Source organism: Lemur catta, chromosome 5, assembly GCF_020740605.2.
Source record: "Lemur catta isolate mLemCat1 chromosome 5, mLemCat1.pri, whole genome shotgun sequence".
NCBI classification, from domain to species: Eukaryota; Metazoa; Chordata; class Mammalia; order Primates; family Lemuridae; genus Lemur; species Lemur catta.
Window position 1 is genome coordinate 6,740,365 of NC_059132.1, and position 25,149 is coordinate 6,765,513.

The 25,149-nt window shown below is 47.4% G+C and overlaps 4 protein-coding genes across 7 annotated transcripts; 2 read left to right on the plus strand and 2 right to left on the minus strand.

Annotated features, from left to right (window-relative positions):
• Positions 1-342: 342 nt before the first annotated feature.
• On the minus strand, positions 343-1,941 carry CD14 (CD14 molecule). The gene is made up of 2 exons (XM_045550989.1): positions 1,681-1,941; positions 343-1,591 (listed from the first exon to the last, which is right to left on the minus strand). The coding sequence occupies exons 1-2, from the start codon at positions 1,681-1,683 to the stop codon at positions 467-469; spliced, it is 1,128 nt and encodes a 375-aa protein (XP_045406945.1). The 5' UTR covers positions 1,684-1,941; the 3' UTR covers positions 343-466.
• Positions 1,942-4,916: 2,975 nt separating this feature from the next.
• TMCO6 (transmembrane and coiled-coil domains 6) lies at positions 4,917-10,293 on the plus strand. 4 transcript variants are annotated; one of them, XM_045550991.1, is made up of 12 exons: positions 4,917-5,097; positions 5,245-5,357; positions 6,944-7,059; positions 7,145-7,328; positions 7,581-7,685; positions 7,856-7,941; positions 8,163-8,282; positions 8,499-8,610; positions 8,727-8,913; positions 9,008-9,102; positions 9,464-9,631; positions 9,881-10,293. In XM_045550991.1, exons 1-12 carry the CDS (start codon positions 5,013-5,015, stop codon positions 9,992-9,994), a joined length of 1,485 nt encoding a protein of 494 aa, XP_045406947.1. In that variant the 5' UTR covers positions 4,917-5,012; the 3' UTR covers positions 9,995-10,293. The 4 variants fall into 4 exon arrangements, with proteins under 4 accessions (XP_045406947.1, XP_045406949.1, XP_045406950.1 ...); XM_045550993.1 differs by having other exon boundaries at positions 8,166-8,282; XM_045550995.1 differs by having other exon boundaries at positions 5,011-5,093.
• Positions 10,294-10,359: 66 nt separating this feature from the next.
• Positions 10,360-12,363, minus strand: NDUFA2 (NADH:ubiquinone oxidoreductase subunit A2). The gene is made up of 3 exons (XM_045550996.1): positions 12,110-12,363; positions 11,883-11,989; positions 10,360-10,563 (listed from the first exon to the last, which is right to left on the minus strand). Exons 1-3 carry the CDS (start codon positions 12,208-12,210, stop codon positions 10,472-10,474), a joined length of 300 nt encoding a protein of 99 aa, XP_045406952.1. The 5' UTR covers positions 12,211-12,363; the 3' UTR covers positions 10,360-10,471.
• Positions 12,364-12,419: 56 nt separating this feature from the next.
• IK (IK cytokine) lies at positions 12,420-24,622 on the plus strand. Its single transcript, XM_045550990.1, has 20 exons — positions 12,420-12,558; positions 13,073-13,139; positions 15,358-15,450; positions 15,959-16,018; positions 16,858-17,025; positions 17,197-17,311; positions 17,952-18,022; positions 18,129-18,175; positions 19,336-19,499; positions 20,310-20,418; positions 20,770-20,809; positions 20,964-21,189; positions 21,436-21,454; positions 21,907-21,985; positions 22,275-22,355; positions 22,609-22,666; positions 23,765-23,853; positions 24,041-24,149; positions 24,321-24,355; positions 24,443-24,622. The coding sequence occupies exons 1-20, from the start codon at positions 12,426-12,428 to the stop codon at positions 24,468-24,470; spliced, it is 1,791 nt and encodes a 596-aa protein (XP_045406946.1). The 5' UTR covers positions 12,420-12,425; the 3' UTR covers positions 24,471-24,622.
• The last annotated feature ends 527 nt before the right edge of the window (positions 24,623-25,149 follow it).

Below are 25,149 nucleotides of genomic sequence, written 5' to 3' on the forward strand. Positions count from 1 at the left end.
AGAGAGAGACAGAGAAATCAAATGTCTTTGAGTCATATTATTTTTGAAAGGGAGAAGCTGGCTCTTGCATGGGAGAGGAAACATTCTGTATCTTCCAAGTTATGTTTACCATTCAAACATCCTTTAACCTAGAGAAAGCTCTGCACACTCATTATTTCTCCCATATAACCCTAGCCAGGTGACATTTTCCTGTCCTTTATGCTCCTACAGTTCTTTTCGGGGGGGGGGGTTTCTAGAGAGTTAGGATGAAGAAAGTCTAAGTATGATGGATTCTCCATCCAGCACTGTGCCCAGCACACAGCAGACACCCAGTAAAGGTCTGTTAAATGAATGACATGGACCCATTGTTTAAGATTTTAATAAAGGTGGGGCAAAGGGTTGATTGATCAAGAAGTCCTGAACGTCCTGACGGAGCTCCCCTAAAGCCAAGGGCAATCTGAGCCCATTCATTTTTCTTTCTTGGGCCTTAGGCAAAGGCCCGCACTCCTTGAAGCAGCACCAGGGTTCCTGACATCCCCACTGATAGGGGCGAAGGCGCACGGGCTGGGACCACGCCCGAGTTCATCGAGTGCTCTTGGGGCTTAGGGGCTTCGGGGACCAGGAAGGGATTCCCGTCCAATGTCAGGTTATCCACCTGGGGCAGCTCCTCCGGCCGCGGCTCCCTATTCAGCCTGTTGTAGCTGAGATCGAGCACGCTGAGCTTGGCCGGCAGTCCTTTAGGCACCTGCTGTAGCCCAGCGAACGACAGATTGAGGGAGTTTAGCGTGCTGGGCCAGATGCACCCGGCAGCGCTGGGATTTGCGGTTGCGCTCAGTGAGTTATGGCTGAGGTCTAGGCGGTGGGGCTGCACACCCGCCGCCGCCAGCGCAGCGCACACGGCTCTGGGCGTCTGCATCCCTGTGTTGCGCAGCGCTAGATTTTGGAGGGCCGGGAACTTGTGCGGACAGAGAGCCGCGGTCAGTCCGCGTTCGCCCAGTCCAGGATTGTCAGACAGGTCTAGGGTGGTGAGGGCCGGGAAGGTGCGGACCTGTTCGCAGGAAAAGACAAGCGACTGCGCGTCGGCAACGTTCAGTACCTTGAGCCCTGGCTTGAGCCACGGCTGCAGCTCGGCTAGCCAGGAACCCCCTGCCGTCCAAGACACGTTGCGGAGGCGCAAGGTGGTGAGCGCAGGCCCCGCGGCTTCCAGAGGCGGCGGCGGCGTGGTGCCGGTTACCTCTAGGTCCTCCAGCGTCAGTTCCTTGAGGCGGGAGTAGCCCAGCACACGCAGGACGCCGATCAGCAGCCGGGCAGGAACCCGAGCGGCCCCCACCGTGAGCCGCCGCACACGCAGAGCCTTGACCGTGTCCGCGTACTTCCGCGGGTCCGCGTAGCCTTCGGCGCTCTTTAGAAACGGCTCTAGGCTGTGGCCGCCGCCGCGGATCTCCACCTCGACAGAACCTATACACTGGAAGGCTTCAGACCAGTCGGGCTGAGAACCCGAGAAGTTGCAGGCGCAGCGGACATCTTCATCGTCCACCTCACAGGGCTCAGGCGTGGCCGCAGAAACACGCAGCAGCGGCACTAGCAGCAGCAACAGGCAGGGCGCGCGCTCCTGGGGAGAGAGCAGGGGTCAGGGATGCCCCATCCAGTCCCTGGGTCTCCCCGAGTTGTCCGCCTTCGACCCCAAGACCGTACACTCACCATACTCGTCGAGTCCCTCAGAACCTCTGAGGCCTGGACAGGCTCTGGGAAGGGCTTTGGCTTCTTTCCTAGACAGCGGCGCCCGCCGACTTCCAGGCTTCACGCGGGCGAACTCTTTAGCGGCTTCTGAGAGTTTATGCAATCCTGGAATGTCAGTCTGTTTCCTTCTCTGCAAAAGCTGGTTACCTCCCCCTTCTTGTCCTCCCAACCGCCCCCCCTCACTTCCTTTCTGGGAAATATTGCAGTGAACGATGTTGCAGGGAGAGGGGTGGCAACAGGAAGGATTCTGCGGGGCATCTAGGGCGCTCTGTCCCAGGCAGTGCCCTGATGACTCAGGTGCCCCAGGCGGCAGTGAGTGAGTGCCCTGATGACTCAGGTGCCAGAGGCTTGTCTGGTAGTTATGGGGAAAGGATGATCCTCAGTGCTTTAGGCCAGTTCTGTACTCTTCACCCCATCGCCAATATTGCAGCTGCTCAGCCTGATTAGTTTCTTTGACTTCTTCCTTGTCTTGGTTACTACTCACCTCCCGCCACCCAAATCCAAGCCCCTGAATATCCTCAGATAGTTAACTGGATATGGAAGAGAGTGTGACCTTCATCTGTTAGCTCCGAGGGGTAGAATAATTAGGTTAGACCAACTTAGAAGGAAGTTGGTTTGAAGAAAAACTTCCCTTCCCCCCGCCTTTTTTCTTTTTGCCTACTTATTCTTAGTTTAAATAATAACTTTCTTAAAAGTAGAGGTGTTTTGCATTCTCTAGCTGCTGAAAAATAAAAAAGAAAAAAAAAGTAGAGGTGTTTAACAGGGACACATTGGCCAAGTCACTGGATCACTTATAGTATCCATTTTCTGTCCTGAAATTGGGATACAAGGTATTTCTTGTTTTTCTTTTCTCTTTTTTCTTAAAAAGAGGTTGCCCAGGCTGGTCTTGAACCTCTGGGCTCAAGGGATCCTCCCACCTCAGCCTGGGATTACATGTGTATGCCACCACACCTGGCTGGAAGCAAGGTATTTTGAGCCAACTATCTCACTTATACCTTGCTCCCCCCTGCCCTCCCCTCAGTACTATTCCTGTGTCCTAGGAAGGAAGGGACAGGCCTCTGTTGAATGAGGATTAATTAGTAACTCACCTATTTTGCCAAGAAAAAAAAAAAAACAAACAAGTGTCCAAGAGTGTAAGGGTAGGGACTATGCATTTACAACAATGCTCGAAGGTCCACACCCCTAGACATCTGGGGAAAGGACTACATGAAAAGCTTTTCAATTCCCACTTCCCCTTTAATGGAGAAGTAGCTGCACATCTGCTACCAACCCAAACAAGGAGGCTCATCACTGCCCCCATGTGTCCTGTTGGGCATATGCTGATACCCTGTGCCATGCCCCAGTGTCATGCCAGGTCACTGTGACATCCCTGAGGACCAAGATGTGAGTACAGCTCAGTGTTAAATACACTAACCCAAAGTCAGACAGCCAGGCATGGGAATCCAAGCTCTACCACCGAGGTTGTGAGATTTGGGCAGTTTCTGGGCCTTGGATTTCTGGGCTCCCCTTTGTTAAATGTAGATCATAGTAGTACCTGTCTGTGAGTAAAGTCCTTGGCACAGAGCCACATCCATTAAGGGTAGCCTTGATTGCTATTCCTCTCCCTCAGAGTCTCTGCATTCAGCGAACTCAGGCCACTGAGGCCTAGCTCCTCATCACCTGAGGGGAGGCACTCCAGGGAGGGAAGTCCAAGCAAAGAGGGGCAATGATGGTTCTGCAAAGATCCCCAACTCCACCTTGATTCATCAAATACCTATCATTTTTCTATCAAGTTCTAGGGTTGGTGGAAAGCCCTGGGATGCAGACATGACCAAGACATAGTCCTTCAACTGCTCCAGTATATGGGGGAAGCAAACATGAACCCAGAACTACAGTCTGTAGAGCAAAGGACCCTACCATAGTGCAGAGGAGAAACCAAGGGCTTGTGGGGGCTCCGGAGAAAGGAACAGACAACCCTGTAGAAGACAGGACATGGGGCTGGTTCTTACAGTGTTAATAGTGTTGCCAGGCAGGTAGGTGCAGAAAGGCAGTTTAGGTAGCTGTAACTGTCTGAGCAGACATTCTGGGAAGAACATAGATTTTGCCTGGGAACTTCTTTCATCTTCCCCACCAGGAGTAAGATTTAGAAGCCAGCCTGTTCAGCCTGGGCAACACAGTCAGATCCTGTCTCTTAAAAAAAAAAAAAAGAGAGAGAGAGAGAAATTATCCAGGCATGGTGGCACACGCCTATAGACCTAGCTACTGAGGAGGCTGAGGCAGGAGAATTGCTGGAGTCCAGGAGTTTGAGGTTGCAGTGAGCTATGATGACGCCATTGTACTCTAGCCTGGGCAAAGAGCAAGGTCCTATCTAAAAAAAAGAAGAAGAAGAAGAAGAAGAAGAAGACGGGCTGTTGCATGAGGAAGGGGCCCTATCCCTAGCCAGAGCATAGTACATAGCAGGTGCTCAATAAATAGCTGTCCAGGGGTTGTGTCCAGGGGTTGGATGGATACTGGGGCCTGGAGAGACAACAATGTGGAGGACAGAATGATGGTCTGTAGATATTTAACTGGTTGTTTTGTGGAAGAGATTGCAGACTTCATTGATTGACTGTAGAATTAAATTCAAGGGAAAGAAGTTGGTTTGAAGAACAATCTCTTTCCTGGATTCATCCTTACTTATACCTTTGCCTAAGTAACAGCTTTCTAAAAATTAGAGGCCTCCCATAAAAAATTTTAAGTGCTACCAGGACCCTAATCTCTTGGAACTGTGAAGGGGGTGTGGGAGGAGACATCAAACAATTACACTGTAATTTAATGACAGCTGTGAAAAGGGCTATAAAGAAGTAAATGGTGGGTCATCAGTGGGAGCGGTGTTATGGGTGAAATGGCATCGCGGCTCTTTCCAGAGCTCCGGGTTGTTTTGTACGTTCATCTAAAGTGTGTTGTGGGTGGGGAGGTTGTGTCTGCTTAGTGGATAGTGATACTGCTGGCCTAGGGCGGTCGAGGTCGGGAATGAGTGCCTTTCTTTCCTAGAACTGGGAAGAGAAACCAGATGCCATGTGCAGGTGCTCGCCCCTCGCTTCGCGCTCGGGCCTGGTCCCACCCGACCTCCATCCTTAACCCCGCCCTTTCCCCCCCGCCCCTCACTTAGCCCCGCCCCTCACTTAGCCCCGCCCCATCCGCTCTCCGCCCCGCCCTCACGTCTGCCCCGCCTTGCGCCGCCCAGTGCTGCGGCTGCGAGGGCCGTGCCATTTTCTACGCCTCGCGGGGGTGTTGCGGCCCTGAGCTGCCTGAGAACTTCCCGTAGCTCCAGCATGTGGAGCCGACGGCTGGGCCGCCTCAGGCCAGTGGGCTGCGGTGTAGAGGAGCTACGGCGCCGCCGGCGGGAGCGGGAGGCAGGTGTGGGCGGGCGGGGGAGCGCGGAAGGCTAGGGCTTTGGCGGTCGGAGGTTGGGTGAGACATTCCTCCCTCGACACCGCGGCTCGGAGCGGCGGTTTCTGGGTCCCGGGCACCCTTCCCAAGCTCAGCCCGCCCCTCTGCCCCCAGCACTGCGGAAGGCGCGGAGGGAGCAGCAGCTGGTCAGCAAGAGGCTGCTGAGAGACGACGCCCCGGAGGGAGCCGGAGAGGGTTGCGTGGTTGCGATCCTTGGGGAAGCCGAGGTGAGGGGCAGGGCGGGGCGCGCGCTGCAGTCCACGCCCACTGGCGCCAAACTCCCGGGAGTATCGGAGGTCCAAACCTGAGCGCGGTCCACTCTGCGCTTACATCCAGTCAGTGAGTCAGGCCAGTGGGTCAAGCCACAAACAGGGGACTCATCCTCCGCAACTCTTTGTCCCACATCTCCAAACAATCCATCAAGTCGTAGCCGATCTTACCTCCTAAAGAGCTTTGGAGTTTTTACATGCCTCACCATCGCAGCTGTCACCACCATGGATTCTCTGCAGCAGCCTCCTAAAAGGTCACCCCGCATCTAAACTAATCAATTTATCTCTTAAAAATACATAGAGACCAACATCCTTCCTGTGACCTGCACAACCTGTCATGGCCTAGCCTTTGCCTACCTCCAACCTTACCAGTTTACTCATCTCAGCCGCTGCCCTCTTTTCAGTTCCTGGAACAGTATCAGGCTCTTTTCCTGTCTCAGGGCCTTTGCATGTTTCTGTTGGTATTCTGTCTTGATAGCTTATTTTTTTCCTGAAGAATATTGATCATTGTTTTCTTTATTATTATTATTATTTATTTATTTATTTTTTGAGACGGGGTCTTGCTCTATTGCCCAGGCTGGAGTGCAGTGGGGTGATTGTAGCTCACTTTCTTCCAACTCCTCTCCAGCTAAACTTTGAACCCAGGAAAACCTAGACCCTGTCTAGGGTCATTGAAAACCTAGATGCCTGCATAATATCTGGCACATAGTAAGTGCTCAGTATTTATTAAATGAGTGAACGAAGGGATTTATTCATTCAGCAAGCATTGGATATCCCCCTTGTTTGTATTGTCTCCATTTACATATATATTTATGAAGCACTTATGCCTAAGTTATACTATTTATTCATTGTGTGCTTGCTTTATGCCAGGACACTGTGCTGGGCACTGAGGTACACAAAGATGAAAAGATAGAGTCCCTTTCTTTGAAGTGCTCACAGCCCAGTGAAGGAGAAAGATCTGCTACCACCTGTCATAATGGAAGGAAATATGAGGCACACAAGAAACTCCCAAGTCTGCCAAAGGAAGCCAAAAAGAGCTACCTTCCTGGTGGCAGTGACAAGCAGAAATCTCAAGAGAGTGGGAAGCTGGATAGGATATCTCAGGCAGAAGGAACAGCATGTGCAAAAGCTTGGAAGTTTTAAAAAATATCTTATGCTAGGTGTTGTTGGAGTGTAGATTGCATGGGAATGCCTGGAGGGATAGGTTTTGCCAGGATGAGAGATTTAAATACTATCCTTGAAGTAACCCTTTAAGAAGATAGGGTAGATACTGTTCCGATCTACCCTTAGGTTCAGGTCTCATGTAGATAGATAGGGTAGATACTGTTCTGATATCAGCCCAGTAAATGGCTGGGCTGATATCGGAACTCAGTTCTGATTCTTCTGTTTACTCCACTGTAAGGTTGGTGCTTATTAGACATTAGTATGAATGACAAGTTTTGGAGGTGGTGTGATATTGGAGAGTTCACAGGTGAAATGGGGAGAGAGAAACCCAGGACTTGCTCCCTGGCAACTATGTGTTCTCCCTCTGTCCTGGGCTCCAGGTCCAGCAGTTCCTGAGGCTAGCCCAGCGGGGGACAGAGGAAAAGGAGAGAGAGAGGGCTTTGGTCAGCCTTCGTCGAGGCTTGCAGCACCCTGAGACACAGCAAACCTTCATCCGGTCAGTGTGGGTGGTGTGAGTGGGTGGCTGGGGGTCTGAGGAGGGGACCACAGGCTAAGCAGGGCTTGGGTGCTCATTCATGTAGGCTGGAGGGCAGCATGCGGATCCTGGTTGGGCTTCTGACCAGCAACCAAGCCCTACTGCAGCTTGAGGCGGCTCGGTGCCTGCATGAGCTCTCTCATTCTGAGCAGTCTGTGGTGGCTGAGGCCTGCCTGCCAGCCACCTCTTACCTCCTCACCTACCTCTCCGGTCACAGCTCAGACTTCATAGTAAGCCCTGTTTCCTCCTACCTTGTTCTTTGTTTACCTGAAAAAATTGTGCCTTTGGGTCCAGTTTGAGCTGGTAAGTAGGGGGAAGAAGAAAACCTGTTTCCCCCACGGCCACAGCCATCCATGCATACATCTATTATCTCCCCACCCTACCCTAAGCCGCAAGGACAGAGCCACTCCATCTTCCCCACTCCCCCCTACCTCCCTCATGTAAGATGGGCCAAGCCCAGTGCTTTTGTTGCCTGCTTTCAGGAGCTGTGTCTGTATACACTGGGTAACCTGATCGTGGAGAGTGAGGCTGTGAGAAGGCAGCTCCTGCCACAGGGCATTGTTCCAGCCTTGGCTGCCTGCATCCAGGTGAGTTCCTCCTGTCTCCCTCCCTGGGGATCCTCCCCTTGCTCCTCTCCACACGCCCCACCTACTTTGGTTAGGTAGCTCCATCCTCTGCTCTGTGCCAAGGGCTGAAAGTCTCAGGAGACCTTATGACCCAGCTTCTAGAGTCAGATCCTTACCCTGTCTATTTCTAGTCCCCCCATGTGGCTGTGCTGGAAGCTCTTGGATATGCCTTGTCTCAGCTTCTACAGGCTAAGGAAGCTCCAGAGAAGATCATTCCGTAAGTAAAATTGTGTCTCCAGATGTACAGCCAGAGGTCACCCACTCAGTAGTATAGCCCCTAGATGCCTAGCTGTCTGATTTCCAGAGCTGTTGCACTTTTTAACTCCATGTGTCTGGCTAGGAAGGGCTTTGGGTTGGGCATTTTCCCACCTGTTATCAGGGTTTAGGAAGAGCCACTTGCATCTTCGGGGTTCCTACTCAAAGCTCTGCTTCTGCCAGCAGCTCCATTCTGGGCTCTACTCTCCCTCAGCACATGCTGCAATTGTTGCAACCTGGCCCAAAGCTGAACCCTGGGGTTGCTGTGGAGTTTGCCTGGTGCCTTCATTACATCATCTGCAGGTAACACAGGCCAGTTGTGAAAGTGCCACAGACCTTCCCTGGGGCTCCCTTCCATGACACTCAAATCTTTGAACTTCAGGTTCTGGAATTGCTGTTATGAGCCTTCATCCCTCCATGGTCCTCTTTTTGGAGCCCAAGAGACCCACAGACCTAGGCTGTTTCTCAATTTAAAGATGGAATTGACTGGCTAGTGACTACTTGCTTCCTGTTGCCCAGCCAGGTCAATAATGCCCTGCTCATCTCCCATGGGGCTCTGTCCACTCTGGGGCTTCTGCTGTTGGACTTGGCTGGGGCTGTCCAAAGAACCGAGGATGCAGGACTAGAGCTGGTAGGTGAAGAACACAGGGCAAAGCCTGGGAGATTGTTTCTTCATACTCTGCTTTTTCTCTGGCGTGCAGGTAAGCTCTTCCTCTTTACACCTGACCCCCAAATTTGCCTTTGCAGCTGGCATGCCCTGTGCTTCGGTGTCTAAGCAACTTGCTAACAGAGGCAGCAGTGGAGACTGTGGGAGGGCAAATGCAGCTCAGAGATGAACGTGTAATGGCAGCCTTATTTATTCTTCTGCAGTTCTTCCTCCAGAAACAGCCCAGCCTGCTTCTTGAGGGCCTCTGGCTCCTCAACAACCTCACTGGTTAGATTCTGGGGATATTTCCCCATGGCTTAGGCTGAGGTGGGTGGGATTGGGGGGCAGCAGTTCAGGCTCCACCCTCATACTTCTCTTTCAGCAAACTGTCCTAGTTTCTGTACCTCCTTACTCTCCCTGCATCTGATTGAGCCTCTCTTGGAGCTGTTGCCAGTATCTAATGTGGTGAGCATAATGGTATGTATTGGGTTCACTTGAGTCCAAGACTGGGTGGTCAGAGTGTAAACACAGGGAGCAGTCCCAAAAGTACTTAGTTGAGAGCTAGCAGGTAGTGTGGTATGCCTTGGTTTCAGGGCCAGACCAGTCTAGGTGTGAGCCCCTAACTGGATTACTGGTTACTATCCTTGGGCTAGTCATCTAACCATCTTAATATAATTGGTATAATAATTCTACTGCAGAGGGTAGTTGTGGGGATTACAGAACATGTATATAAAAGAGCTTGGTCCTGTGCCTGGGCATGTGGTCAGCACTCTGTATATTTTAGCTATCATCTTTGGCTTTCATCCTTTGTGGAGACTATGTATGTATCTACCTGCAGGTGCTCACAGTTCTGTGCAATGTTGCAGAGAAGGGTCCTGCTTACTGCCAGCAGCTATGGCCAGGACCCCTGCTCCCTTCCTTGCTGAACATGCTGGCCTTCTCTGACACTGAAGTAGTAGGCCAGAGTTTGGAGCTGCTGCATCTGCTGTTCCTCTATCAGCCAGAGGTAGTAGGTTTCTGGCTCTGGTCCCCAGTCACCGCTGCTCTGAAGCCTCACCATGGTCCCTTCCCTTCCAGTCCTAATTATAGTTGCTTCCCTGGGCCTGGCTAGCCTGTATATGTTCCTGGTTAGAACCTTTATCATCTTGTTGGGAGTGCACCCTCTTCCAAAAAGTTGGCTAACTCATGAAGCTGTGGGAATCAAGTCTTAGTACCCACAGATCCAGGTTTTAAACCCTTTCTTCCCTGCTCTCAGGCTATTCAGGCTTTCCTGCAGCAATCGGGACTGAAGGCCCTGGAAAGGCATCAGGAGGAGGCCCAGCTCCAGGATCGTGTGCGTGCTCTTTGTTGGACAGCTCTTCACGGGTGACCTGGCTTCTCAATTTGGCTCCCCACCCCCGGCTTCTTTGCCTACTTTCTCTTGGGTGGAGCCCTCCAGAGGTTTAGGACCACAGTGAGGTCTCATGTTCTCTACTCCCACACCTAAGCCAGGACTGTTGGACCCCAGGTCCTCCTCTTTCACCCAGCATTATCCAGGCAGGAGGACCTGAGGGGACTTAGTGTGGCTTCCTTATTCTGGGATGCTGAAAACCCCACACTCCACATTTTTTTGCTTCAGCAGTGGGCAGCTTTTGATGAAACAGAATAAAGTTTTATTTTTATATTAAACTGCTTTGCTTCAGTGTTTGCACAGTAAGGGGTCAGGAGTAGAATGAAGACAAGCACACCCTGAGACAGCATTTGACAGTACAAGCTTTATAAGGAACAGAACACATTTTTCCATATTGTACTGAGTCCAGCAGAGCCCAGGCTCTGGAGCTCTTGCTTTTAATCCTCAGTGGAGGCTTCAGGCTTTGCCACTTAGCACATTCTCCACAGTTCTGGTTACCTGATCAGCACTGAAGTTGTTCAACGAGACATTCTTCTCTTGGCCAAATGCTGAGGAGAAAGGGAGGTGACTTGGTATTTATTCTGCACTGTGGAGGCTACCACAGTATAATAAAAGGTTTTTGTCTTTATCTTAAATATTTGGAATGCCTAGAATTAACCCAGTGTGTCTCAAACACATCTTGGAAGCCCAGTTCCAGCTAGAATTTCAGTTGATTCTGAGTGGCCACAATGAGAAGGAAGGTGTTTCGGGGAGCCTTTAAGGGGCACTGTAGGCATTTATTAACTACTGTGAGCAGTACACTGCATGGGCCTACCCTTGGCTGGGTGCCCATTCTCTGGGCTCCATAGGCCATCTAGCATAATATCTAGCACAAATTACTTGTGTCAGTCTCCCCTTGTAGTCTACTGGCTTTTGGAAGGGGAACTCTTTTTCTCCCTCCAATTATTAGTGTGTGGCATACTACAGATGTCCACTGTTAGAACCAATCTTCCTTAAGTGTGACTCCCCCCCTAGGGTACAGTATAGTTAAAAGCTGTAATTAACATCCCATTATTCGGTATATATTAATTTTTTCCCCTAAGGTATTCTCCTAGAGAACGTATAAATATTTATTGCATACCTACAATGTGTTAGGCAACATAAATTTTCAGATTGCAATAAATAGGGAGAGGAGAATGATAAAAAAGCTCAAGAGGCAATGTTACATAACTGGTCAAGGAACGCCTTTTTGAGGTGGCAACATGTAAGTTCTGACAAGAATAATAACCTGAATAACAACAAGGAGTAAGCCATGGCAGTCTGGGAGGTAGGAACATTCTAGGAAAGGGGAACAAATGTAAAGGCTCAATCCTGTTACTTCCTAGCTGCATTACTTTAGGTATGGTCCATAAAGTTTTTACTCTGTTTTCTAATTTTTACAGTGAGAAGAAAGAATCCACTCCCTCATATGATTAATGAATATTAAATGGGAGTTAGGCAGGAAAGCACTCAGGGCAGGGCCTACCATTGAGTTCTCAATATTATTGAGATTCTCGCACACTACTTGGACTGACACTGGCTACATGTTATTTGGAAGGACGTACACTGACGGGAATTGACTGGCATCCCTTCTCTATCTGAAGCCCACTTTGAACTACAAAAACGTCAGCTCCTGGTTCCTACCCAGGACTTGGTCAGCCTCCATATGATACTGCCCAGAATACAATGCATCATATAACTGTGCGAATCTAAGTTTCTTGCTGGCAACAAGGCCAATTGCAAGCCTGAAGTCCGAGTTCTAGTTTCTCCACGACTTTGGGCAGTCCCTTCTCTTTTCGAACCCTCATTCCCCCACCTGAGTCCCAGACCCCCGGCGTCCCGCGCTCACCGTAGCGGGCCCAAAGTTTGGGCTGCACATCCGAGCATTCGCGGATTAGGATGGGCAGGTCGGGGTTCGCCTTCTTCAGCTCGACATAACGTTTCTCTATGAAGTCCCTGCGGGGCCGGAGAAAGCGCCGCGCGAGCTGAGCGGCCGGGCTTCCCCAAACACCTGGGAGGTCGAGGTCGTGACCCCGGCGTCCCGAAGCCCGCCCGTCTCACTACGCGGAGCCTCACCTGACTCCCTGGCTGCCGGCTGAGCGCTGGCATAAGTGGATGCGAATCTCACGCAGGCCCAGCTTTGCCCCGATTCCCCGACCAGCTGCGGCAACCGCCATCTCCACTAGCACTGAGGCCCCAATCCCAGGCCTTCCGGCCACAATTTCCAGTCGGACCAATCGCGGACCCTCCGTCCTCAGCCATAGGTTGGATGACACAGGGGGCGGGGTAAAGTTTAGCCAATGACATAAAAGTATTTTAGGGCGGGTGCGAGGTCTTCCAATTAATTTCTCTTCGCTTAGGGTGGGGCCGAGGGGAAAGACAGGAAGCGGAAATGCTCAGAACGCAAGGCACTGTGGGTCGATTTCTGAGGTGCATTGTGGGAAAACGCTTGCTGCTGAATTGTTGTTGGAGGCTCGGTCTTCGGTGTCGTTGGAAGACAGCGAACAAAATGCCGGAGCGAGATAGTAAGTCTTGGGTCATCCGCCGTTTCTTCCTCGAGGGACTCGGGGGACTTAGCGGGTTATTTTAGCCTCTGAGGTTAAGCCGTGTATATGTGTGCGTGACGCTTGGAACCTGGAGAAGCCGTTGGACCCCAAGTTAGGCCGGACAGCTCCAGACTGTCCCCAAGCCTCATTCCTGCCCCAAGTGACTATCGGCGACTTTTGTCTGTGGATCCGTTTCCCCCACCCTTGTCCCCTTATACATAGTTCTGCGTTGCGCCCGTTTATCTTTCTCGTAGTATTTCAGATGTAATCTTCAGGAAGTCTTTGCTGATCCTCCAGCTCAGGTTTAGGGACCCCTCTTCTGTGCTCTCACAGCTCCTTGTGTTTTTCCATTTCAGCAGTTATTACATTGTATTGACACTATTGCTGTTCTTGCTTTTCTTCTGTATTGTTCACTGCTATATGCCCGATTTCTGCACGGGACCTGACACATACATAAGAGATTGATTAGATTAATATCAATTCTTTTTGTCAGGCGAGCCGTTTTCCAACCCTTTGGCCCCAGATGGCCACGATGTGGATGATCCTCACTCCTTCCACCAGTGAGTATTTTGTCATAGGACCATGGGAATGAGCTGGGCAGTGAGTGGAGGGGTGGTGGCGATGGTGAAAGAATTCTGAATGCGGTGTTAGCAAGGATGGGCAAAAAAATGGTGCCAGTTGGGCCTTTGTTTCTGTGAACCTTAACTGGGTCAGGCCAACTGCATAAGAGTATTAAAGGGGAAATTCTGGCAGGGAAGGTTTTAGTTTTTTATATGTGTTGTTTAATAGCACATTATGTAGGAATTAATTCTTCCCATAGAAAAGTAAAACAGGAAATAAGGATAAAGTTGTTTTTGATACCATCTCCCCAATTCCAGTCCATTTCTTAGAGGTGACCACTGTTACCTTTTGTATATGTATATTTTTCTCTTTTTTAATGCATTTATGCATATATATGCATATCTGAAGAAAACATCATTGCTTTGTGAGTTAAAATATTTAAGTTAAATGGTGTTATTCTGTATATATCATTTTGCAACTTTTTTTTTTGGAGATAGGGTCTTGCTCTGTCACCTGGGCTAGAGTACAGTGGTGTCATCATAGCTCACTGCAACCTCAAAACTCCTAGGCTCAAGTGATCCTCATGCCTCAGCCTCCTGAGTAGTTGGGCCTATAGGTGCAAGCCACCACGTCTGGCTAATTTTTCTATTTTTTTGTAGAGACAGGGTCTCGCTCTTGCTCAGGCTGGTCTTGAACTCCTGACCTCAAATGATCCTCCCCCCTCAGGCCTCCCAAAGTGCTAGGATTATAGGTATGAGCTATAGCACCTAGCCTGCAACATTTATTATTACTATTTTATTTACTTTTTTTTTTGGGGGGGGGACAGAGTCTCGCTCTGTTGCCCGGCTAGAGTGCTGTGGTGTCAGCCTAGCTCACAGCAACCTCAAACTGGGCTCAAGCAATCCTACTGCCTCAGCCTCCCGAGTAGCTGGGATTACAGGCATGCGTCACTATGCCTGGCTAATTTTTTCTATACATATTTTTAGTTGTCCAGCTAATTTCTTTCTATATTTTTAGTAGAGATGGGGTCTCGCTCTTGCTCAGGCTGGTCTTGATCTCCTGAGCTCAAAATGATCCGCCTGCCTCGGCCTCCCAGAGTGCTAGGATTACAGGCGTGAGCCACTGCGCCCGGCCTATTATTTTTTTTTAACCTCACTATCTTGGAGATTATTTTTATAGCAGTGACAAGGGCTTCCTCCTTGACCAAAGTTTAGTCAGGTTCCTTAAAGAATCTTATTTTTGACCAGGACTTGGCCTGCTGAACCCAGTTATAGCAAATCAAACACCCCCCTGCCCCACTCACTGCCTTGATACCAAACCAAGTTTCTCTTAGTACTTTTCTATATATTCCCACTTGTCCTTGTTGTATCTAGAGTTGAGTTCACTCTCTCTCCTCTAATGCAATAATCTTCATTCTATTATAATAGTCTTCAATAAAGTCTTCCTTGCGGGGACGAGGAACTTGATTAGATATCAAGGGTGGGGGAAAAGGAGCTTGATTGGATATCAAGAGTAGGGAGGATTTTTCTATATTCTGGCTTAGCAGGATTCTTTTTTAAAATTGGGGTCAGCAGGCCAAGGAAGAGCCCTGGTCAGAAGAGGGCTGAAAGGAGTCTGACTATAGTTTGGTCAAGGAGGGAGTCCTTGTCAGTATACCAGTTAAAGTAGTCTCTTGTACCTTTAATGTTGTCTGTCCCTCATTTGGGAAACACTGTCACAGTTTAGTTATTCTCCAGTTAATAAACATTTAGTTTATTTCCAACTTCTTCTTATTTTCTTTTTCTTTCTTTTTTTTCAATTCACCAAATGCCTGGATCTAACATCTTATTATTTTCAGGGCTATGATTGAACCTGTTTTACAAGCCTTTGTATATACATAATGCCAGTAACTGGCCAGGCTAAATCTAAATAAATGGAGTTCCTGGGTCATAGGATATATAGACTTAAATTTTAATAAATACTGCCAAATTGCCCCCCAAATTGGTTATACTAGTTTACATTCCCATAGGAGTATATGAAAGTGTCCCCTTCCCAAATTCTCACTCATACTTGATTTATCAGACTTCTTAGTTGTTAACAGTCTGATGCATTAAAGGTGGTATATCTGTGTTTTAATTTGTATTTCCCTGATTTCTAATAAATTTAACCATGATTTTTGCATATTCCTTTTTCATTTCTTATTGTCATAATTTTTTAAATCTTTGTCTTTTCTTCAAGATCAAAACTCACCAATGAAGACTTCAGGAAACTTCTCATGACCCCAAGGGCTGCACCTACCTCCGCACCACCCTCTAAGTCACGTCACCATGAGTAAGTCTTTGGGTGATCCAGCCTGTCTCCTGTCTTTTTCTTGCTCCTTCCTTTTCCTTTCTACTGAACCAGAGTGTCCTAGGAACTAGAAGACTAGTCATTTTTTGAACCCTGAGGTTCTGATTTTCTCCCTGTGGAGACTGAAGCTCCAGGGATGACTGGGAATGCCCTAGTCTGACTGTTGCTCAGAATATGTTCCATGGACTACTTGTACTAGAGTTGCTGCTGGTGCAAATGGGCAGATTTCTGGGCCTGTTTCAACCCTACAGACACAGACTTTCTAGGGCAGATAGCTGGGGATGTATAGTTTTAATAGTCTCTCAGGTGTTTATGATGCTTTCTAAAGTTTGAGAACCTCTCACCTACAAACATTGATATGAATCTCTGCCTGATTGAAACTATTGCTTTGGTCAGTATTCTAGGTCTTTCTTCAGTCCTCAGGGTCACTATTTGGGGTTTCTGGGGCTGTGGAAATACTTTGCTATCAATAAATTCTTGTCTTTTCTAGGATGCCGAGGGAATACAATGAGGATGAAGACCCAGCTGCACGAAGGAGGAAAAAGAAAAGGTGAAGGAAGAGTGGAAGGATGTTAGGTTTTAAGGTGGATAGTGTTTGGGATGGAGGAGTAGCAGCTAATTATGAGGCTAGAGACTGAAGTTTTCCTTTGTTGTATTGAAGTTCTCTGCTTTCTTAATGGAGAGGAGTGATACCTAGAGTGGCAGTATAGGACTTTGGAGTCAGCCTGCGTATATTTTAATCTCATCTTTACCAGTTTCTTGCTGGGCAACCTTGGGCATTTTGCTTAACCTCTCTAATTCACGGATAGAATGGAGATACAGTAGTGAGAATAACTTATTAGGTTAACACGAGGATCAACTGTAATAGCGCATGTAAGACTTAGCACTGGTGCCTGGCGTGCAGTGACCATGCAGTCTTTGTTGCTATCAGTATTATTATTACATCATCATCATTATTATTTGTGTGATACTTAATTTTCTACATCTGGTACTTTGCTTTTCCTTCCTTCAGGGGGTGGACCAGCAAGGAATGAGTTATTTTTAGCTGAAATTTGGATGGTGATAAAAATTCAGAAAATTTTCTGATTGCTGTGTGGTAAAGTCTCTTGTACCTATAGAGAATTAGTAGAGTAGGGTGACATTCAAGAATTCTGAAGTGACAGATGGAGTTTCCCAAGGTGGCATTGGAGCAGTATATCTATGAGATGGAAGGAGCTACAGTTAATAGTTTTGAGGACTATCAAGAGGTGCCCAGCAGTTCTGTTAGGACATACGTGAGCTTTCCCCATAGAGAGCAGGATGGAGATATAGGGAAACAGGCAGAACGGTTCTTTTGAACTTCACATAGCAACTGGTGAGCCTTACACATTCACCTTTCTCTGGTCACAGTTATTATGCCAAGCTACGACAACAAGAAATTGAGAGAGAGAGAGAGCTAGCAGAGAAATACCGGGACCGTGCCAAGGAACGCAGAGATGGTGTGAACAAAGATTATGAGGAAACTGAGCTTATCAGCACTACAGCTAACTACAGAGCTGTGGGCCCCACTGCTGAGGCGTGAGTACCTAGGGGACCCAGGGTATAGTTCCTTCAGCATCCCAGAGTCATATAATCACCATATGAACTCTTCCTCGTACTTCCCATGCTCTGGGATCCATACTAAGCCATTTCAGAAGGCACTTGCCACCTACAAAGGACTGTTCTAATGCAGCTTCTTTCATTATACAGGGACAAATCAGCTGCAGAAAAGAGAAGACAGTTGATCCAGGAGTCCAAATTCTTGGGTGGTGACATGGAACACACCCATTTGGTGAAAGGCTTGGATTTTGCTCTGCTTCAAAAGGTGTGAGTCCTGGTGGGCAGGTGGGGAATAATACTAGAGTGCTGAATACTCTTGTATGGGCCTTGCAAGGGTAAGAGGAAGACTCCTGATAGTTCAGACCATCTAGAAGAAGGGTTAAATGTGGTTCCTCTATAGGCTGATTGGTACTTGTCCTTCAAGTATCAGCCTAAATTTTATTTCCTTGGAGAAGCCTTTCCTGATCACCCAGGGATAGTTAAGCTCCCCTACCCTTCACCTCCCTCTTCCTGCAGCCTTACATGGCCCTTCTGTTTTACTTATCATAGCAGTTATTGCACATTGTTGAAATTAATTGTTTCATTTCTCTCACCTGCTCTAAGTTCCATTCGAGTGAGGATAGTTATCTGTCTTGTTTAATACTGTGTTCTTAGTCTCTGGCACTGTGTTGTATAGTGGATGTTCAATAAATACATAAAGTGAATGAACGTGGCCTTATGGATCCTTGAGTGCAGCCTTTTGACTGAATCCAAATTTTATAGAACAAATCCTTTTAATAAAGAGATTTGTTCTGTGAAGTTTGGATTCGGTCCAGGGGCCTCACTTGGGGATCTGGAGGGCTACATGTGGCCTTGAGGCTGCAGGTTCCCTACCCCTGGCTAAACCCTACTTGCTTTCCTGTTAGGTACGAGCTGAGATTGCTAGCAAAGAGAAAGAGGAAGAGGAACTGATGGAAAAGCCCCAGAAGGAAACCAAGTAAGTAAATATCAGAGAAGGCTTGAGAGTTTAGAAGGGTGGAACCTAAAGTAGGAGCACATTTAGTGGAAAAAAAAAAAACCTCCAATTTTTTTTGTCTTTTCAGGAAAGATGAAGATCCTGAAAATAAAATTGAATTTAAAACACGTCTGGGTGAGTACAGAGCTTCTACACTAGTGACTGTACATTCTAGGTGAATTGTAAGGATTTTAATGCTCTGGGCAGGGTATGCTTCCTCAACCTCCTTTCCTCTTTCTTGCCCCTAAAACAACTAATTCCTGTTAAAATACTCCAGTAAGACTTAGACATGGACTTAGTTATTTCATATGTTATTTTATGTCTTCCCCATAGATTGGAAGCTTTTTCAGGTTGAGGCTTATGCATTAAAGGAGGTTAGCATGGTTAGTGATTAAAAGCTCAAAATTTAGAGTCAGATCTGGGTTTGAATTCTGGTGATGAAACCATACTAGGTGTGATTTTAGACAACTGATTTTTGCCTCCTGTTTGTTTACCTGTAAAAATTGGGTTAATACTTACCTCATGAGATTATTGTAGGGATGAGAAATGAAATATAGAACATGCTGTCATATCGAGCAGGTATACAGCTGTTTTTTGTTTGTTTATTTGTTTGTTTGGTTTGGTTTGGTTTTGAGACAGGGTCTTGCTCTGTTGCCCAGGCTGGAGTGCAGTGGTGTCATTGTAGCTAACTGCAACCTCAAACTCCTAGGCTTAGCCTCCTTTTGCCTCAGCCTCCCAAGTAGCTGGGACTACAAGTGCGCACCATCACACTTGGCTAATTTTTCTATTTTTTGTAGAGATGGGGTCTCACCTCAGGTTGGTCTTGAACTCCTATCCTTAAGCAGTCCTCCTGCCTCAGGCCTCCCTAAGTGCTAGGATTACAGGCATGAGCCACCCACACCTGGCCGCTGTTTTTTCCTTCATCATCAGTATTACCTAAACCTCATCCTCCTTCCTCACAGGTTCTAATGCAACGTGGGCACATAGTGCCCTGGAGAAGGCAATGTAGAAGAGTGATTAGGAGCCCAGGCTTTGGAGTTAGACTGCCTGGGTCCCATTCTTTGCTCTGTTACTTGGTAGCTATGTAACTTTAAGTGAATCACTTAATTCTCAGCCTTAGTATTCTTACCAGTAAAAGGGAATAATAATGCCCCACAGGACTGTTTGAGGATTGAATGAAGCAAAGCATGCATAGCACTTGGCATGGTGGCTGGACAGAGCAAGCACTTAATAAGTAGCAGCTGCTATTATAGAAGATTCTCATTGGCTACTTGCTACTTTTCCCCTTTTTGTAGGCCGCAATGTTTACCGTATGCTTTTCAAGAGCAAAGCATATGAGCGGAATGAGCTGTTCCTGCCGGGCCGTATGGCCTATGTGGTAGACCTGGATGATGAATATGCTGACACCGATATCCCTACCACTCTTATCCGCAGCAAGGCTGATTGTCCCACCATGGAGGTGAGTGGCCCAAGTCCTGTGAGCCTATTATATGAGCCTCAGAACTGGGGAGCAGCCTCACCTCTGCCCTGTTCCTTGTTTACCACATCATCAAGTCCTATTGACTTTTTACCTCCTAAATCTCAATCGAATCCATCTCCATCAATAACATTCCAGTCTAAGCCGTAATCTCTTGCGGGATCTATTAAAAGAGGCTTCTAATTGGCTTCTGCACTTCCACTTTGGTTTCCTTCAATATGTTATTTTTTCTTTTTATTGAGGTGTTATTTACATGCCATGTAAGTCACTCTTTTATAGTATGCAATTAGTGGTTTTTATTCATAGAGTTATGTAACATCATCACAGTTAATTTTAGAACATTTTCATCACCCTCAAAAGAAAGCCCATACTCTTTAACCATCACCCCCGACCCCAGTCTTTCCATCCCAGCACCCATTACGGTTTTTACATGTTGCTAAGGTGATCTTTTTAAAACTCATATTTTTGTCTCACAATGGTATAGAAGCTTCTAATGGTTTTTCATTGTTCTTATGATAAATAGCAAAATCTTTACCATTGCCTATGAGCCCATTGCAACATCTGGCCTTTTTAACCTTTTTTCACCATGCCTCCCTGTTGTTTGTTCTCCAGCCATCTTGTCTTTCTTGAATGATTTAGATTTACTTTTGACTCAGGGCCTTTGTGCACGGTGTTTCATCTCTCTGGAATGTCCTTTTGCAATACCTCCTTTCCCTGTCTTCACCTAGTTTATTGTAATCACTCATCCTTCACTTTCAGTGAGAGAACATTGTTGCTTCTTGGTGTTTTTAGGCCCAGACCACACTGACCACAAATGACATTGTCATCAGCAAGCTCACCCAGATCCTTTCATACCTGAGGCAGGGGACTCGCAACAAGAAGCTCAAGAAGAAGGATAAAGGTACCCTGGAGGGTTAGGGAGAGAAACCTTACCCCTAGAGGGGCATTTGGGGATGGAACCAAGGTCTCCTGGAGCCTTTTGTCTCTAGAACATTGGGAAGCTCCTGGGGAGCAGAGAAAAATGGGAGCAATGGAACATTGGCAAGGAGATGATTACATCCAAGTTCTGTCTGCTTGACCCACCTAGGAAGCAGTGATCAGGTTTGAAGCCTGAGGAGGGAAGAATGGGTAGCTTTTGTCCTGTGCTTTAAACAGAATATGTTTAAAAGGTCACTGAGAACTGGAGAGGATGGTGAGGCTGAGTGGACATTAACTCAGGAGTGTGTTCCTGACTCCTCTCTTTCCATTTCAGGGAAACTGGAAGAAAAGAAACCCCCTGAGGCTGACATGAAGTATGTGTCCTATGCCCTGGCACCTGATCAGAGGGAGGCTATGCATTTCTTATCTTTGGCATTTTGGGGAGGCCTTGGTGTCAAAATCTGGAGAAACGGTCAGGGGAAGTGAAGGTGTGTGTGACTTGCCATCTAGTGATCTCTGTTTTCCTAGCATTTTTGAAGACATTGGGGATTATGTCCCCTCCACGACCAAGACACCTCGGGACAAGGAGCGGGATAGATATCGGGAACGGGAGCGTGATCGGGAGAGAGACAGAGACCGTGACCGAGAGCGGGAGCGAGAACGAGATCGGGAACGGGAACGAGAGCGGGACAGAGAGAGAGAAGAGGAAAAGAAAAGGCACAGCTACTTTGAGAAACCAAAAGTGGATGATGAGGTGAGATGTGGGTCCTTGGTACCAGGTGGTAGAGCTGCCCCTCTCTGCCTACCCAGCTAGGTACAAGACCCTCCTATTATATTGGCACCTCATGGCTCCGCAGCAGCAACTGGGTCAACTAACCCATGGCAGGAACCATCCTGGAAATGGGGGCAAGGTTGGGTAAGGAATTGACTCAAACTTGGGGGAGGGATGAGTAGGAATCCTTTGTGGTGACACTTATCTTGATTTTTGTTTTCTTTCCAGCCCATGGATGTTGACAAAGGTGGGTTGTATCCACAACATCTTGTATTGGTTCTAGCAGTCCTGCTTTCCCTTGGGCTGAGAGTCTGACCTATTGCTCAGAGCTGGTGAAGGTGGGATTGGGGGACTTCCTGGTGTGGGTTCTCATAAGAACCATGTCTTAGTTTATGGAATTGCCACCTTCCCTGGGCAATGGCAGGGCAAGTGGCATATTTGCTCTTAGATATAATTTCTCTGGCCCTGGACTTCTGAAGAGGTGAGGCAGAGGTTAAATGTACAGTTTTGGGTACCCTATTCTCATCTCAACCAAAGTAGCTCATTATTATTTGGAGTTTGTTTAACACTTAATTAGATAAAAGAGTTGAAAAAAAATGTTTTTATGAAAGGCACAGTTTGGAAGTATATTGTGGGGAGGAGGTTGTGAGAGCCCTTGGTTTAAGGTCTGAGCAGAGTTAGAGTTCTCTTTACTACTAGGACCTGGGTCTGCCAAGGAGTTGATCAAGTCTATCAATGAAAAGTTTGCTGGATCTGCTGGCTGGGAAGGGACTGAGTCATATCCTTTATATTAATATGTTCCTGGGTTCCAGAGAACTGTTGTTCTCTTTTCATTCTAACTCTACCTGTCTCTCTGCTCCTTCCTTCTCCCTACCTGCTTCTTCCATTTTGTGTTGAATTTTGACAGGGTGGAAACCATGTCTTGTCCCTTCCCTGGGGACCCATTGAAGCTCACAGCCCTCTCCTTAGAATTTCCATGTTGGGGCTTCTAGCTATTGGCTCCTCCTGTCTAAAGCTTTTCTGTGATAAGTGGAATTCTGTCTAGTGTTTTCTTTAACATAGCATATGCTAAAGAAGCCAGAAGACAAAAAGCAGCTGGGAGACTTCTTTGGCATGTCCAACAGTTATGCAGAGTGCTACCCAGCCACGTATGTGAGACCCTTTAAGGAAGGGAGGCTGGGAAGATTAGAGAACAAGTTGGGGGGTGGGGTGGGGTGGAAATTTGATTTGCTGGGACCCAGGGGTACTTCTTACTTGGATGAACTATTCCATTAGGCTCTGGGTGGGAGATCTAGGTGGGGTGGTCATTTCCGGGCAGATAGCCTCTTAGCTGGGTAGGCTTCCAGAGGAAGCACAGGGGTGTGGGTCTGCAGCATCTGCTTAACTGTTTCTTCTCTTTAGGATGGATGACATGGCTGTGGATAGTGACGAGGAGGTGGATTATAGCAAAATGGATCAGGTGTGTAGTTAGAAGGATGGTGAGGCCTGGGTGTGGTGGCTCACACCTGTAATCCTAGCACTCTAGGAGGCTGAGGCAAGAGGATAGCTTGAGCTCAAGTTCAGCATCAGCCTGAGCACCTGCCCTGTCTCTACCAAATAAGACAAAAACAAAAAAACAAAAAAAACCATAAAACAACAAAACCCAGCTGGGCATTGTGGCCTGTGCCTGTAGTCCCAGCTACCCAGGAGGCTGAGGCAGAAGTATCGCTTACAGCCCAGGAGTTGGAGCTTGCAGTGAGCTACAATGACATCACTGCACTCTACCCAGGGACACCTCCGTCTCAACAACAACAAAAAAAACAAGGCAACAAAGGATGGTGGGGCCTTTGGGCAGTTACTGTTTCACACATATCTCCTTCCACACTCCCAAAATGGCTGTCTTTCATTTACTGGGCCCCTCCCTCCTTCATCTACACCAGTAGAAGCAGCAACATGGAGTCATGAATAGCTTAACTCTCTTAAAGTCTGCACAAGATCAAATGAGATAGGGCAAAAAAAGTTTATTTCTTTTTATTTCATACAACAAAGTGCCAGGCTTTAATTCCCATCCTATTAACGTAGGAAGGGCAGAAGGGATTACAGTGTTTAGAAAATAAGTTTTATTCTAGCCAAGATTGACGTTTTCCTCTAAGTCTAAAACAAAATTTGAAAAAAGCTAACACGACACTGTTGATAACATTAATACTGAAGAAATCTATAGCCTCTGTCATCACTGTATTGCAATAGCATGGTTTAATCTTAGGTCTTTGTTCAGTCCTGCCTCTGCCATTTAGTAGTTTTGTGACCTTGCCAAGTTCTTTACTGCTTATGCCTTAGTTTCCTCATTAGGAAAATGGAGAGAAATATAGTTCCCTCTTCACAGACTTTTGCAAGAATTAAATTAGATGTGTTTAGTGTTCAGAATAATGTCTGGCACATACTAAGTACGTATTAGGGTACGATTTATGAATGGTGAAACCTGGGATTGTGGGAGAGTCTGGCTTCAATCAAGGGCTAAAATTCCATTTCCACTGACATCTCTTCCTTCCCTATCCTACCCCATTCTGTCCTGCAACAGGGTAACAAGAAAGGCCCCTTAGGCCGTTGGGACTTTGATACCCAGGAGGAATACAGCGAGTATATGAACAACAAGGAAGCTTTGCCGAAGTGAGTCTGTGTTTAATGTGGGTATAGAGTGAGGAGGGCAGTTTGGTGGAAGAGCCCATACTAGGTTAGAGTGTGTAGTTTGGCTGAGATCCAGATAGGTTCTCTGTGCCCAGGGCTCTGAGAAATCCGTGCTACTGGTATGTAACTTCTAATGCCTTCTTCCCCCAACTGTATTTTTTTACTTCAGGGCTGCATTCCAGTATGGTATCAAGATGTCTGAAGGGCGGAAGACCAGGCGCTTCAAGGAAACGAATGACAAGGCAGAGCTTGATCGCCAGTGGAAGAAAATTAGTGCAGTAAGTGGGGCTGCCCCTCGGGCAGGAGGGTTTCAGCTGGAAGGGGATACTGGGCTATAGATCTGGAAACAGGCGTGGGGTTGGAGAGCCATGGAAGTGAGAGAGATCAGCTTGGGCCTCAGGTAAGCTTAGACTGGCCGCATAACTAGACAATCACTGTTCTTTTTGTAGATCATTGAGAAAAGGAAGAAGATGGAAGCTGATGGGTGAGGAGCATTATTCTTCTCCTGTGGGACTGGCGGTAACTGCTTAGTGTATTGATCTTATGCTGACCCATATCTCTTCAATTGCAGGGTTGAAGTCAAAAGACCAAAATACTAATCTTCAGTTTAATACTGACTCTCCAAAGGGAGAATCTCCACAAGGATGTGCTTGCTTTCTACAGTTTCCAGAAAGGCTGCAATATGTTTTTTTGAATGTACATAAAATTTTATTGTATAATCATTTGGTTCCATTAAAATTGGCTAACCTGCTATCTTCTTTATGTTGAGCATCCCCCCTCCCGGACCCCTGGAGCACCAAGAAGGCTAATTCTACTGGTTGTATAAAATCACATGCAGAAAGTCATATCAGTTCTTTCCTGAGTTGTGGTTCTAGATTCCTAGACAATAAGGATGTTTACTAGCTATTGTGCCCAGTGGAGAAGAGAATAATGACCCTCACTGATGGGCAAGTGGTGGATAGAGGAATGTAAAAATGATTGGTCTCAAGTGTCAGACTCATTCATGTGCCTAGTCCTAGCACAGAGATTCCCTGGGGATTAAGGTCAGCGCCCAGTGGGCTGCCAGTTTGATCCCAAGTCTGTGCAGGATCAGGCTCTGGGTGAAGGCATCTAATGAAAATCACTTGTGGGTGGGAACAAAAGCCTTTTGAGTTTATGCCCTCTAGTGAGCTTTAGTAATGCTGAGTACAAATCACTGCTTCCTTGACTGAAGGAATAACCTTAGGGGGAATTGCGTTGGGGTTAGAACTGGTGTAGTCTGGCCCTGCAGGTACAGGA